The sequence below is a fragment of the Odontomachus brunneus genome, unplaced genomic scaffold, assembly GCF_010583005.1.
Source record: "Odontomachus brunneus isolate Ranch 3 - 2012 unplaced genomic scaffold, Obru_v1 Obru_scaffold_011, whole genome shotgun sequence".
Lineage (NCBI taxonomy): Eukaryota > Metazoa > Arthropoda > Insecta > Hymenoptera > Formicidae > Odontomachus > Odontomachus brunneus.
Window position 1 is genome coordinate 1,393,209 of NW_022639461.1, and position 13,413 is coordinate 1,406,621.

At 37.1% G+C, this 13,413-nt stretch overlaps 2 protein-coding genes across 8 annotated transcripts; one reads left to right on the plus strand and one right to left on the minus strand.

The window, feature by feature from the left end:
• The first annotated feature begins 888 nt into the window (after nucleotides 1-888).
• On the plus strand, nucleotides 889-7,644 carry LOC116840681 (DNA repair protein REV1). Of its 2 annotated transcripts, none has more exons than XM_032807727.1 (7): nucleotides 889-1,338; nucleotides 1,423-1,539; nucleotides 1,860-3,276; nucleotides 3,453-3,894; nucleotides 4,148-5,402; nucleotides 6,528-6,670; nucleotides 6,847-7,644. In XM_032807727.1, exons 2-7 carry the CDS (start codon nucleotides 1,486-1,488, stop codon nucleotides 6,995-6,997), a joined length of 3,462 nt encoding a protein of 1,153 aa, XP_032663618.1. In that variant the 5' UTR covers nucleotides 889-1,338; nucleotides 1,423-1,485; the 3' UTR covers nucleotides 6,998-7,644. The 2 variants fall into 2 exon arrangements, with proteins under 2 accessions (XP_032663618.1, XP_032663619.1); XM_032807728.1 differs by having other exon boundaries at nucleotides 893-943.
• Nucleotides 6,746-12,165, minus strand: LOC116840682 (GMP synthase [glutamine-hydrolyzing]). 6 transcript variants are annotated; one of them, XM_032807729.1, is made up of 9 exons: nucleotides 12,007-12,165; nucleotides 10,701-10,969; nucleotides 10,378-10,590; nucleotides 9,933-10,230; nucleotides 8,986-9,463; nucleotides 8,554-8,795; nucleotides 8,302-8,472; nucleotides 7,659-8,090; nucleotides 6,746-7,459 (listed from the first exon to the last, which is right to left on the minus strand). In XM_032807729.1, exons 2-9 carry the CDS (start codon nucleotides 10,919-10,921, stop codon nucleotides 7,358-7,360), a joined length of 2,157 nt encoding a protein of 718 aa, XP_032663620.1. In that variant the 5' UTR covers nucleotides 10,922-10,969; nucleotides 12,007-12,165; the 3' UTR covers nucleotides 6,746-7,357. The 6 variants fall into 6 exon arrangements, with proteins under 6 accessions (XP_032663620.1, XP_032663622.1, XP_032663624.1 ...); XM_032807731.1 differs by lacking the exon at nucleotides 12,007-12,165 and adding an exon at nucleotides 11,962-11,980; XM_032807733.1 differs by lacking the exon at nucleotides 12,007-12,165 and adding an exon at nucleotides 11,868-11,886.
• Nucleotides 12,166-13,413: the final 1,248 nt, after the last annotated feature.

Sequence of the window (13,413 nt, forward strand, 5' to 3'; positions counted from 1 at the left end):
TGTTAATAGACCTAATTGTATGAAAATGATATGATATTAATACAAATTAATATAAATAAATTGTATAGTATTTAGTAATAAAAAAATTGTATTTTTAATGCAAATTGCTTGTTGCATCTTATTTTAAAATCAAAATAATATATTAAAAATGATGTTTCTTATTAACAAAATTTTGTAAAATAAAATTAGAAAAATGGAAAATACTTAATTTCATTTTAATAATATAATTTGTATGATAATTTACGTTAATATTAATATAAAATATAATTATATGTATATTATATATTATAAAGATTATATATTGCATTAATATTAATGTAATTTGTCTCGGGAAATTATACAACATATGTTTGCATGATTCTAACATAAAAATTATAATTTTTGTTTCGTTTAAAAATCTATTTTAAAATCTGTCAATCTATATTTTACAGAAATTTCTGACAACGTAAAATAGTAACTGATGCACTTGTTATTTTCGTCGATTATATAACTAGTATCATGAAATTGATAATAAGATTCAGGGACATTTTGGTTAAACTCCATTTACGTAGAAGTGTGCAACAGATGGTGAATATTGAATTTTTTAATTGAGACGCAATACGTAACCTTAGAATATGCGATCCTTAAATTAATTTCTCGTCATTTCTCTCTGGGATGACAAAACAAAAGCAATCTTCGAATGTAAATTTTATTATAATTATTTTATTTTTAGTTTTATTAGGGGCGAAATCTTTTAGTCCATCACTATATTAAAGAATAAAAGTTTTCCTAATATATAATTAGATCATATTATTTACAAAGAATAAATTCGACTAATGAAAGTATCGAGTTCTTTTGCGGAGAAATTCAAATCTGATTAGACCCATTACTTTTGTTAGTTCTAAAATCTCCGCTACGAGTCGCCACTATCTTATGAAGAATTATAGTACGACTCAACGATAAAGTCAGGCATTATTCTTGATTATTCTTAAATAGTAGATTCAACAATGAGTCGGCCTTTCTGTTTATTCTTCAATAGTATGACCGGCTTCTATGTGTATAAACATATTCTAAATTACTAGTAATTTATTTAATATCAAGTGCTTATAAAAAAATATTAAAAATTTATAGATAATTTTTTATATTTTTAAGATTTAATAGATGGTACAAAGTTAATGTTTTTGTTTAGTTAGTGAATTCTTGTTTTCCACATACTGTTTTAAGGTTATACTAGTAAAAATTGAATCAAGTTTTTTATGTTTAACTCAATAAAATATGAACAAATCTATGAAATATATTTAAGATTAGTAATAATGATTCGAATTATAACAGATTACGCAGAGAATTTGCATGAGAAATGTATGTTGTTTATTTTAACACTTTTAGAAGTTTTAAGAAAACAGTTGTAACATTATGTAATTAATAACTTCTCTTCTTTTTTAGATTACCAATTATATAATTATTATTAATACAAAACTGTGTTTGTGATAAAGTTATAGTATAATTATGTCAAGGAAAAAAAGGAATCGTGCTTGGGGAGAAAATGGCTTCGAGGATTGGGTAAGTACATTAATATATATTGTTAATATATATTGTTGACAATAAGTTTATAATTTTCCTTATTATTTTTCCTATTATTACTATTATTAGTTGCCCAAACAGTACAAAATGTCTCAGAATCATCTTGAATATGTGTAGGATATCCTGAGGAATATCTTAAGATGTTTCGAATATACTCAAGATAATTTCAGGATATTCTGTGCTAACTAAATATTTACTAAATTTATTAAATGTTTATTAAATACTAAATTTACTAAATATTATTAATAAGAATTAATCCTCTTGAGATGTCTAATTAGTATACTTGTTTATATTTTTAGGGTGGTTATATGGCTGCTAAGAAAGCTAAATTGGAGGAACAATTTTGTAATAAAGCCAGTAAAGACTTTAAAGAATCGTCAAAATTATTTGAGGGAATTGCAATATTTGTAAATGGTTATACAGATCCAACATCCGATGAGCTCAGACGTCTGATGATGATGCATGGGGGCATATATCATCACTATATGCGCCCTAAAATCACAACTCATATTATAGCATCCAATCTACCACATTCGAAAATAATGTCATACAGAAAAAGCCAGAATCCAATTCCTATATGCAAACCACAGTGGATTACCGATAGTATAGCGGCTGGAAAAATCTTGAGCTTTCAGAATTACTTGCTTTACTCTAACGCTAATGCACAACCTCAATTGGCATATAAATTAAATATTAAGAAGGGCAAATATAATATTGAGTCAGCTACGTGTGATAAAACAGAAATTTCAACAAATACTGTTGACAATGAAAATGATACAAATGGTACAAATGTATTGAATCAAGATACAAATGATGGTACTCGGAAACCTGCAAAAATCAATATTCCTCAATCTTCAAGTGCAAGAATAAATGCACAATCTACAAGAGACACGGAATTTCTATCAGCGTTTTACAGTAACTCCAGATTGCATTACATCGCCACCATGGGGACTACTTTTAAAGATTACGTCAACGAGTTAAGAGACAAAAGCAACGGGACGTTCCTTGGGCTTGAACGTTTAATAAAATCGAAAGGAGTCAGGAGTGCTTTGTCTTCAGCTGGTCGCGAATCGGACTCCGAAGATGACACACTCGGTTTCGACAATAAAATTGGCAACAAAAAGAAATCTGTTATTATGCATATCGATATGGACTGCTTCTTTGTGTCCGTGGGTATAAGAAATAGGCCAGAGTTGCAAGGTCTACCGGTAGCGGTGACGCACGCGAAGGGTAACGCGCACTCCGCGAATTACGACGGCAAAGAGGAGTTTGGATCGAAGTCAGAAGTAGCCTCATGCTCGTACGCGGCGAGAAAGGCAGGTGTGAAGAATGGCATGTTCCTGGGAGAGGCGCTGAAGATGTGCCCGAACCTGAAGACCATACAATACGATTTTGAAGGATACAAGGAAGTGTCTTACGCTTTGTACGACACGGTGGCGTCCTACACGCTGAATATCGAAGCGGTGAGCTGCGACGAGATGTACGCAGATTGCACGAAGGTGCTCGGAACGTCCGGACTCTCGCCGTTAGAGTTCGCGACCGTAATCAGAGAAGAAATCAAGCGAAAAACAGGCTGCCCGGTTTCTACCGGCTTCGGCAGCAACAAGCTGCAGGCGAGATTAGCGACACGGAGAGCTAAACCCGATAATCAATTCTATTTAAGCAATCAAAACGCGGAGTCATATATCCGGACTCTCAACGTAAGAGATCTGCCTGGTACATTTTTATTTTCTCAGTTATCCATGAGATCAGAAACCTCTGTATCCTCTGTGGAAGTTTGTTTTTATATTAAAATTATCAACCAATTTTCTTATTAAGTTCAACAATTTAAAAGAGAGTTTTTACTACTGAGATAATCTGTATATCTTATTCTAAAGTTTTTGTAATTTTAGGCGTTGGTGGAACAACGACACACAAGTTACGCGAGATGAACGTGTGCACATGTGAGGAATTGCAGAGTGTTTCGTTAGGAGTTCTGCAGAAGGAGTTCGGCAAGAAAATGGGCGAGCAGTTATACAAGATGTGTCGCGGCCTGGACGATACGAAATTAAATCTAGAGCATGTGAGGAAATCGGTATCGGCTGAAGTGAATTACGGCATTAGATTTCGTAACAACGAGGACGCCGTCGATTTTTTGGGCAAATTATCAACGGAGGTGTGCGGCCGGCTAACGGCGGCTCGCGCGAAGGGCAGATGCATCACGCTGAAGCTCATGATCAGAGCGGAGGAAGCGCCCAAGGAAGCCGCGAAGTTCATGGGTCACGGTCTCTGCAACTATATCACAAAATCCAAAAATCTCATAGCGGCCGTTGATGATGTCAGCATTATTAGAAAGTGAGTTACGTTATTAATTTATTGTACGTTGACATCTTTACGCGAGTCTTCGCCGTACCACGTATAATGCGAATCATTACGAACGGATTTGTACAATAATGATATAATTAATAATTAATTAAAAACACTAAATGAGTAGATTACTGCTGTAATTACTGGCAAATCCGTCAGTAATGACTCACAATTTTGATAGTTTGGTGAGCTCCCACTTTCATTGTATCTAAACTATTTTACTGTGCGTTTTATAATGCAGAGAAGTGATCAGCATCTGGAACCAATTGCATCTAACGCCCGAAGACATGAGAGGGATCGGAATACAAGTATCCAGACTGGAGATATGCAAAACTAAACAGAATAAGGGTAGTTTGAAAAGTTTCTTCGGAAAAACGGGGAAGGTACGAACGTGCGACAGTATACTGGACGGTAATAGCAAGGCTCAACACGACTCGACTCTCAGCGAGGCATCCAAAGTGAATGCTTCTGAAACACCTTCGACTACAGGGTTGTCATCAGCAACAAAAAATATTTTCGATGCGAAGATCGATGATCCACCTTCAAGATCGGTACAGTCTTCCGAGTCTGAGCACACAGTGATTCCACTTGCCGCTCAAGCAAAACCACCGACACTCGTGATTGAAGCAAAGAATGAAACATCGCACGATTGTAAAGCGAATGAAAAGATCACTCACGCGGCTAAAATAACGAAGCATCTGTCTGGACAATCAAGCAAGAAAACTGTACAGAAGCAAACGTCTCAGGAAACTTTCTTCAAACACATGAAGCCAAATAGTGGAAAACCGTCCAAATACGAGATGCCGCCACGAATACAAGATCTCGATATGTCCGTGTTGATCGAATTGCCCCAAGATATACGAAACGAAATACTCGACGAATACAAAAGAAACAAGGAGCAATCTCGAATTGATGCAGCAACGGCTACCAAGAGCACAGTCGATCTACCGAATGAGGTGAAGGGTAGCTCAAAGGCACAGGAATCGTGCTCGCAAGTTGATCCGGATGTTCTATCGGAAATGGGGAATGACCTGCATCCAGACGTGCAACGCGACGTACAAATATATTGCGATATGAAAAGAGAAACGAACGGGGTGAATTCGAAGGAAACGAATAAGGAGGACAATTTCGATAAATTAATCGAAAAATCGCAAGAAGCAAGTTCGTCCTCGAGAACCCGAGGTGATGATGGCGGGAGTACGAGACGTATTGTAGATAATTCAGATGAAAAAGGAGCTGCGTGCGGGATTTCGCGAGGGGATGTAATGCCACACGCGAGGGTCCAACCGTGCGCAAAGGACGATACTGATAAAACAGCGTCCACGACACGTCAAACAAGTCGGATTAAGATTTCACGCAATAATGCTGCGGTGGATAAAGCCGATACCTTTATTTTACAGAATTTAAGTATTTTACATAACAATGAGAACGTAGACAAACATCAGGAAATGTTGATCAATCTTGTGAATCATCTCTTTACTCTCCCGTTACAACAGGTACCGCACAATTATTCGTTAAGACAAAAGTGTCGAATAGGAACTGAGCTTTCGCGTTCTATGTTTGAGATCTGGTGCGCGCACACACACATACACACACCCACCCATACACACTCACACATACAAATTTTATAATCCCATTCAATGCTAAACAGTAACGTTGTACAAAACTATCTCTTTTATGGCGAGTGATGTAAACTGTTTACCTGTTACAATTGCCGTAATATTTATAAATATTAGAATTCCCGTTTTTCTCCTGTGTCATTACATTGACATTGTTGTAAAATGGCGAATTTTATATTTCAAAAAGCGACGTTTCTTATCTGCAAATGCTCAGATTCAGTGTGATCGATGTTCAGACCTTTCGATACTTGATGTAAAGCAAACTGAAGTAGATGGTGATCGGTGGGCGGTGGGCGCGTCGTATCGAAGATAAAATGTAATAGACTGTGGTATTGGCACAGTAATGAATAATGAAGTCGCGGAAGATACGTATGTAGTGATAATAAAGCGTGTCGGTAATATCCCAAGAGAATTATTGGCTATCACAGTTACACAGTGCGATTTTATCTCAATGTTATTTTTCAATTTCACTCATTCTTGCTGTACACTTGCTGTACACTTGGAAATGGATCGCTTTTAAAATCTAAAACTATGGCTTATAAACAAACGTGACGTGCATTATCAAAACGCACACTGTTTTCATAGATCTAGGTCATCGAGAGATATTAATAAGAAATATTAGTAAAACTTGGATATTTTCTATATACTATATTGAACGATTAACCGGAGAAAACAAAACAAGATTAAAGAGTATATTATCAAAAAATTTCAAGATCTTTTGTCATTATATATTCGTGCATAATTGAAATTCCGTTTTTAGTATAAGAGTCGGTATAAGATTAAATGAAAGTCCCTTTTTTCATATAAACATCACTTAGAATGTTCAATGTAAAATTCGAGTCTCGCCTAGTTTTCTTGTTTATATAAACTTTACCATTGATTAATACGTGTATACTTATATATACACGAATAAAAATTACTGACAAAAGTCCACATTAAAATATGTAATGTGTGATATTCCTTTACCTGCAATCGAGCTAAACTAAACGTGAATTTTCATAGGTAAAGATGCAAATACAAACGTGGGTCACTAAGTCTAATGTCGTAAACGAAGTGGACTTTCTCTCACTTGCAACGTTTCTCAGCATGCTTCCGCAGAAGAAACGCATTGCTGATTTACATATCTTGTTGAAAACCATGCACAGGTAATCTGCCAAACATTCACGCATTATATGGATTCATGTCATATCGTAACAGATGGATAATAAGAATACTGCAGATTTAAGGAATAAACATCGCTTTACTCGCTCATGAACGATAAATAAAAAATATTCGGCACATGATACACATTAACTTACTTATATGTCCGCCTGTTTTGTAGATGTACAACGAAAACTGGGAACTGCATTTGGCATAGGACATACAGAAGAACGGTGAAACACGTTCAACGTTATATGCAGATCGAGTACAACAGTAATCTAATGGTACCGTCGATCAGATGCAACGATTCGAGATGTAATAACGGCGATTGAATACAAAACTTTAGATTTTAATAAATTAACACACTTTTTTTCTTTACAATGTGTAGGTCTGAGTGTGTAATTAAGAAACCTATTTACAAGCAAACACGATACTTACCTTTAAATTTCAATCAAATGCCATTCTTTCTAAAGAAGCCTGTTAATACACGACTTGTTAATGCATGTCTTTGAAAAAGTTTGCTCGAAGGTCATATATAAATTAGTAAGAAGTCTCCTCCAACCTCGAATTCGTGTGTTTCGTAATATATATATATATATATATATATATATATATATTTTTAAATATATATTTTGCTTTGTAGTCGCGCGCAGGGATGGTGAAAAAATAGAAAGGGGTGAGATGAGCGTTTACTACTCCCATTCGGTTGTTCCCGGAGGTTTAGACGTTAGGTCGTACAAAACGCGTGAGATTCCGGGCACCGTGGATATTTCAGTTACCACTTTCTTCACCACCTGCGAGATAGAGAAAGGAAAGAAAAATTATCTATATATGTGTATAAAGAATGAAAATAATTACAAACAATTATTCTTAATATGACAGAAATACTAAACAAGTTTATGCTAAGTATAATATGTACACATAATGTAATATATCTATATCTCGATGTGCTTTGCTAATATATAATCAGAAATACCGAGTTGCTTGACTTACGTGTATTGGTAAATCCTTTCCAGGAATGGCAGGTGTCCCAGTCATAAAATCATTAGTACAAAACGGCCTAAGCACAACGGAACGTTGACATGACAGCGTTCGACACGCCGCGTCGCGGTCAAAGTGTATGGGAATTAAAACAACAGGCATCTGGCTGATGGCGTCCATACAACCGTTCGCGGCGAACACTTGATTAGCTAAGTGGTCTGCCTGCCGCAAAGTCGCTATCACGTTCGAAGTGAGATACGTAGGTGTGATGTCCTGGATTGGATGATGAAGCTGTGGCCCGAAGATATAGCACACGCGATTTACGTTATGACACACGCGTGGAATCAGCTTCGCGAGGAACAACATGTCCTCCCACTCCACCCCTTCAGACACAGTCTCTTCGCACGACAGACCTACCACATAGCTGTAACTTCTTCGGTCACCCTGTTAATCGAAACAATTCAGTATCCGGTATCACTAGAGAAAAGACGCGAGATATTAAATTTGTTTTTTTCAGCTGAACTGGATTGTACATTTTGCCTTAGATTGAAACGAGTATATAATCATTGAAGAGAAAAGGAATCAATGTATAATGCTAAGTATCAACTAAAAAAAAAAGCATTTCTATTCTTGTCGCGGATTTTTCGCGGATTACCTGAACTCCCACGCTACGAATGGGTAAGAGAGTCGCCGCGATATGACGATGACTCGAGACTCTGCGAAGGTGCTGGCGCTCGCCCTCGCTTGTCGCACCTTCCACGCGATTCAATAACGCGTGCTTCTTCTGCAGCATCTGCTCGTACTCTGCCATTATTTTGACTATGACCTGCAAGCGTGAATGCACGCGGATTAGCGGACCGCTGAAGAAAGGATTTAGTTCTTTCTCGCAGGATTTCGCTCATAATACCTGCGTCTCGGAGAAATCTTTCTCTATGTAAGGCTCGTCCGCGCAAAGAATTCGCACTGCAAGTCCAGGGCCAGGGAATGGATGACGTGCAACGAGCGACGTTGGCAAGCCGAGATCACATCCCAACTGTCTGACTTCGTCTTTGTGGAAATCTTTTAGAGGCTCGACCACATGTCCTTGTGCTCGTAGCACTCGTACGAGTTCGCTATCGTTATGATGTGTCTTTATGGTATCCGCTTTACCTGGATAAACAAGAAAAGGAATTTTTTTCTTAAATTTAGTTATAGTGATAGTCTTCAGAATTACGCAAAAAAACATACTCAATACTGTTTTCATTTAATATCTCTATATCGAGGACATAATGATGATAATGTGTAAGTATATTAAATACAAAAAGTGGATATGTAAGAATACCTGAAAGGAGAAACTTACCACTGACTAAGGCGCTTGCACTTTCTATGAGATCAGGCCTGAGAGTGCCTTGTCCAAGAAAAACATCCTCCGGTTTCAATCCCATTTCCGCCATTGTTTCGTTCGCAACTCTTACAAAAATGTCCCCTATAATCTTCCGCTTCTCCTCCGGATTAGTAGTCTCGCACAACATTTTCGTTAATCTAGTTCTCGGGCTACTCGCTGTGCTGCATATTCCTTTATTGTTGGTTACATTAGCGTTCATTATGGGCGCGATGTTATCTAAAGGAACGGTCGTTGTGCCTTGCATGAAGCAACGACCAGCATTCACTACTTTTAGCTTAACACCTAGTTGCGCTAAACTTTGTTCCACTGATTGAGTCTCTCCCTTGCGCATGAAGCCGTTGTTAATATGTAGAGCTATCACTTGTTCCTTGCTTAAAGCTTTATGTAACAGTGCTGCACATACTGTTGAATCCACCCCACCACTCACCAGTAACTATAACAATTTTTAAGTGGACTTTAATGATTATTGTTATAAGTTTGTGCACAGTGAAGTATGTAACTGGAACCACTTCGTTTCAGGACCGTAACAATGGACTTTTATATTCAAAATATAATAAATCAAATAGTGATCATTTGAAGTCATATTGTTTATATATGTTTAACATTACCTATAACTTCTGTTATAAAATAAACAATTGTTTTTCACTCACAAAAACTGAAGGTGATTTTGAAATCTTGAAAACTACAAGCGACAAAAAAATTTGAATAATGCATCACAGCCTCCTTCGAATCATACGATATTTATCTGAATCAACTGTCGCTGAAATCAATATTAACGGCATTATCGAAATGATTTCAGTTAGCTTGCTTCATTCTGTATATATTTAAGATACCGACATATTTATCAATAATATATTTTTTAGATTTGTTTGCGCAGATTAAGATGTGTTAATATTGCTTACCAAAACTTTTTTATCACCTACAGTATTCCTGATATAATCAATGCACTGCGTCTCTCGATCGCGGAGCGTGTAATTACCCGTAAGGCCAGCGATACCAAATAAGAAGTTTTGTAGCATCGATTTCCCGTTAGATGTCAAGTCCACTTCCGGATGAAATTGCACACCATACAGATTCAATTTATCGCTTGCTATACCCACTACAAAGCTTGATGATCTGGCAGTAGTACGAAAACATTCGGCCACCCTGTCTATGCAGTCTCCATGTGTTAGCAACACCATTTGATCCTTATCCAAGCCCCTGAAATGAACAATTGATCGTGTTATTCCTTTGAGATTTTCAAAAGAACCATACTTGTGATTTTTACAATTTGGATAAAAGTAGGAAACCACGACGGACTAATTTCATTATCAGATATCCTTTAACGAAGGGTCATAATTTACATACTTAAATAATAGGCACTTGGTATCAACTTCAATGGGGTATTGGCCATCCTCTCGAGTTTCTCTTTTGGTTACGGTACCCCCGAATTCTTTGTTTAACATTTGCATCCCATAACAAATGCCTAGTACAGGAATTCCTATTCGAAAGATGTCAGCATCATACCTAGGTGCGTCTTCAGCGTACACTGAACTAGGACCTCCAGAAATTATAATAGCCCTGAAATCATCGACACGTGCGCACATAATACAAATAATTAAGCGACACGCAACTTATTCCGTACGAGGTCATGAGAAATGTAATATTAATAGGGAATATGCAAATCTTACTTATATCCTTTCTCTTGTAAAGTAAATGCGGGCGTATCAAGTGGCAGAATTTCACTATGAACATTTAATTCACGAATTTTCCGGTCTATCACTTTCCCATATTGTGCACCTGCGTCTAAAATAGCCACCCTCTCATCAACACGTACAATGTCCATGGCTGCTTCCTCTGCACCATTATTTTTTTCAGTGCGAAACAGTAAGCCATCAGCACTTTTTTCCATCTCAATATTACGTTTGTTAATGTTAATATTGTTGCTATGTCACTAGACCTATAATAATTTGACAGAAAGAAAAGATGTATGTATAAAAACTACTATTAAAAAAAAGAAAACAGGCTGAATATAATAGCTATAAAATTACAATTCGTAATTTATTGGTATCATAAAAATAAAAAGAAATAATAAGTTCTTTTTACTTATTTCTCAATAAGATATTAGTCCTCTCTCAATTGCAAGTCACATGTAATGATGTTATAGTTACGTCAAGAGATAGGAAGTTTTTTTTCAAACTTAATCATAGTGATAGTCTTCAGGAATTACGCAAGTAAACTTGCTCAATACTGTTTTCACTTAAGATTTTTGTATCGAGGACACAATGATGATAATATATAAGTACATAAAATAGCAAAGCCGACTTAAACTATTAAAACAAAACAATTAAAACAAGACAATTAAACACGACAATTAATTTAATATATATAGCTAAGTACATGTCTTGAATATACAATATCTAAATAATATATTCAGTATATTTTTTCCTGAACTATATTTTGCACATTCCTTGTATTTCAATGCGACAGAAAAGGAAATTTAAATCTGCACACGATTAATAAAATGTACACAAGCCTATACTGCAATTGATTTCTGCGCTACGAACCACCCGATATCAGATGCCAGCCCCGAGACATATTTATTGCTACTTGTTTTCCCGTTAAACGCACGCTAACCTAGTGACTAGCGGGAAGACGGGGGAGTAAGGATGTTTCTGATTTTGCATGCAAATGGACATCTTGACAAAACTACTGTACGTTACACTTGTCGTTAGCTAGCTCGGCCGTCCGCTCGATACACCCCGTACGCGTCTTGGCCAAGGGCGCGCGCGGGATCGGGCTCGCGATTTTCCGCGGTGCTCGACGAGCCGTGCGTTATTTAATGAAAAACAAATCACCGGCCGTGTATGTGTGTGCACGTCTCGCGGTAGCAGTGTAGCAGCAGCACGTTCGCGCAATAAATCCACGCGTGGTAATTAATTAGCGTTGTACCTCGAGACGCGTCGCTTCCGTTCGGAACTCGACCGATTGACTTACCGGCTCGACGGAGGATACCGTTCGCGGGGACCACCGGATAAAGTAAAACTAATTACAGAAGAACAGAATGGACAGACATCGGACGAGGCGGCCATTCGATCGCCACAATGCAGCGCGATCGTTGACTGCTTTCAAGTAGCAGTCGCGAAGGCGTGCCAACCTCGCGATCACGAGATTACTAAGGTCGAATAATCTCGCTCGCTCGCGCACGTGAAAGAGCTTCTCCCGGATGACGCGCGTAATCCTAACGACGACGATCGATGCGATAATATTCCGCTATCGTTTTACGATATACAGATCGATAAAATTGGTGGCTCGACAATCGTATTTGAGGCAAAGCACATGGCGAAAATGTAGGGGGTTAATCATGAATCTTTTCCCCTAGTATAAACTCGTGAAAAGTGAAAAATCTAACCTTGAAGGTATACAAAAATACGTATTTTTCACGAGTTTACATTGGAGGAAAATATTCATGTTCGCCTCCGAATTATTTACTTTTTATAATCTTACACTAGGGAGAAATTACACGATTGACAAGATCGTGATCACGTGAAAAGATTCACGATTGATGCCAAGCGCTGATGATGTACACATCAACTTCCAATCGGATAACCTGAGTATCAATCATGAATCTTTTTGCAAAAATGTAAATTCGCGAAAGATGAACTTTTTTATATTCATTTCAACATTTCAAGTTAGGTTTTTCATTTTTTGGGGGTGAAAAAGCATTAGGCGAAAAAAAATCATGATTGACTCTTATTTCGCGCAAATGTCAAAATGTCAGCGCTGCTCTCGAATCAATGTTATCGATCGCCGCTATTAAATCGATTTGAATCGGCGACCAATCACCTGTGCAATTTTTAGTTGCACATCCTTCGACACTTTCTGCATTCAGGATGAAATAGATGTATAATTTGAACGCGATTGAGAAAGACGTAGTCGAACCAAAATGGCCTGATAATGGTTGCCTCACAATTCGAGCACAATCCTCGTCCGCCGCGGGTCGGATTGCGCATTTAGTCCTATACAGCACAAATCTTCAAAGGACTTTCTAAAGACGTCCTAAGGACATTCATACATCCTAAGGACGTCCCAGAACATTCTCTGAAGATTTTGTGCTATCTGGGGCTGCAAGAATATTAATATCAGCAGGTATAAAAAATGGGACGTGGTGGATGATTATACAGTATAAAGGCCAAATCATACTAATGATTGACGATAGATGATTGACGATTGAAGATTGGAATTTAACCAATTGGAACAAAGCAAGCCAAGGCTGAAGCTTGTTAATTCGTTAAAATATAATCTTTAATTGTCAATCGTCAATCGCCAATCGCTAGTGTGATTTGACCTTTAGGCCAAATATATATATATATATATATATATATATATATATATATATATATA

What these genes read in the sequence shown, in the direction of transcription:
- LOC116840681 (XM_032807727.1), top strand. Translation starts at nt 1,486, where the DNA reads ATGTCAAGGAAAAAAAGGAATCGTGCTTGGGGAGAAAATGGCTTCGAG. An exon ending in GATGTCAGCATTATTAGAAA is followed by an intron (nt 3,895 to 4,147) that starts GTGAGTTACGTT and finishes TTTATAATGCAG; the next exon opens with AGAAGTGATCAGCATCTGGA. An exon ending in TTACTCTCCCGTTACAACAG is followed by an intron (nt 5,403 to 6,527) that starts GTACCGCACAAT and finishes GAATTTTCATAG; the next exon opens with GTAAAGATGCAAATACAAAC.
- LOC116840682 (XM_032807729.1), bottom strand. Translation starts at nt 10,921, where the DNA reads ATGGAAAAAAGTGCTGATGGCTTACTGTTTCGCACTGAAAAAAATAAT. An exon ending in ACCAAGTGCCTATTATTTAA is followed by an intron (nt 10,231 to 10,377) that starts GTATGTAAATTA and finishes TGTTCATTTCAG; the next exon opens with GGGCTTGGATAAGGATCAAA. An exon ending in TAGGTGATAAAAAAGTTTTG is followed by an intron (nt 9,464 to 9,932) that starts GTAAGCAATATT and finishes AAATTGTTATAG; the next exon opens with TTACTGGTGAGTGGTGGGGT.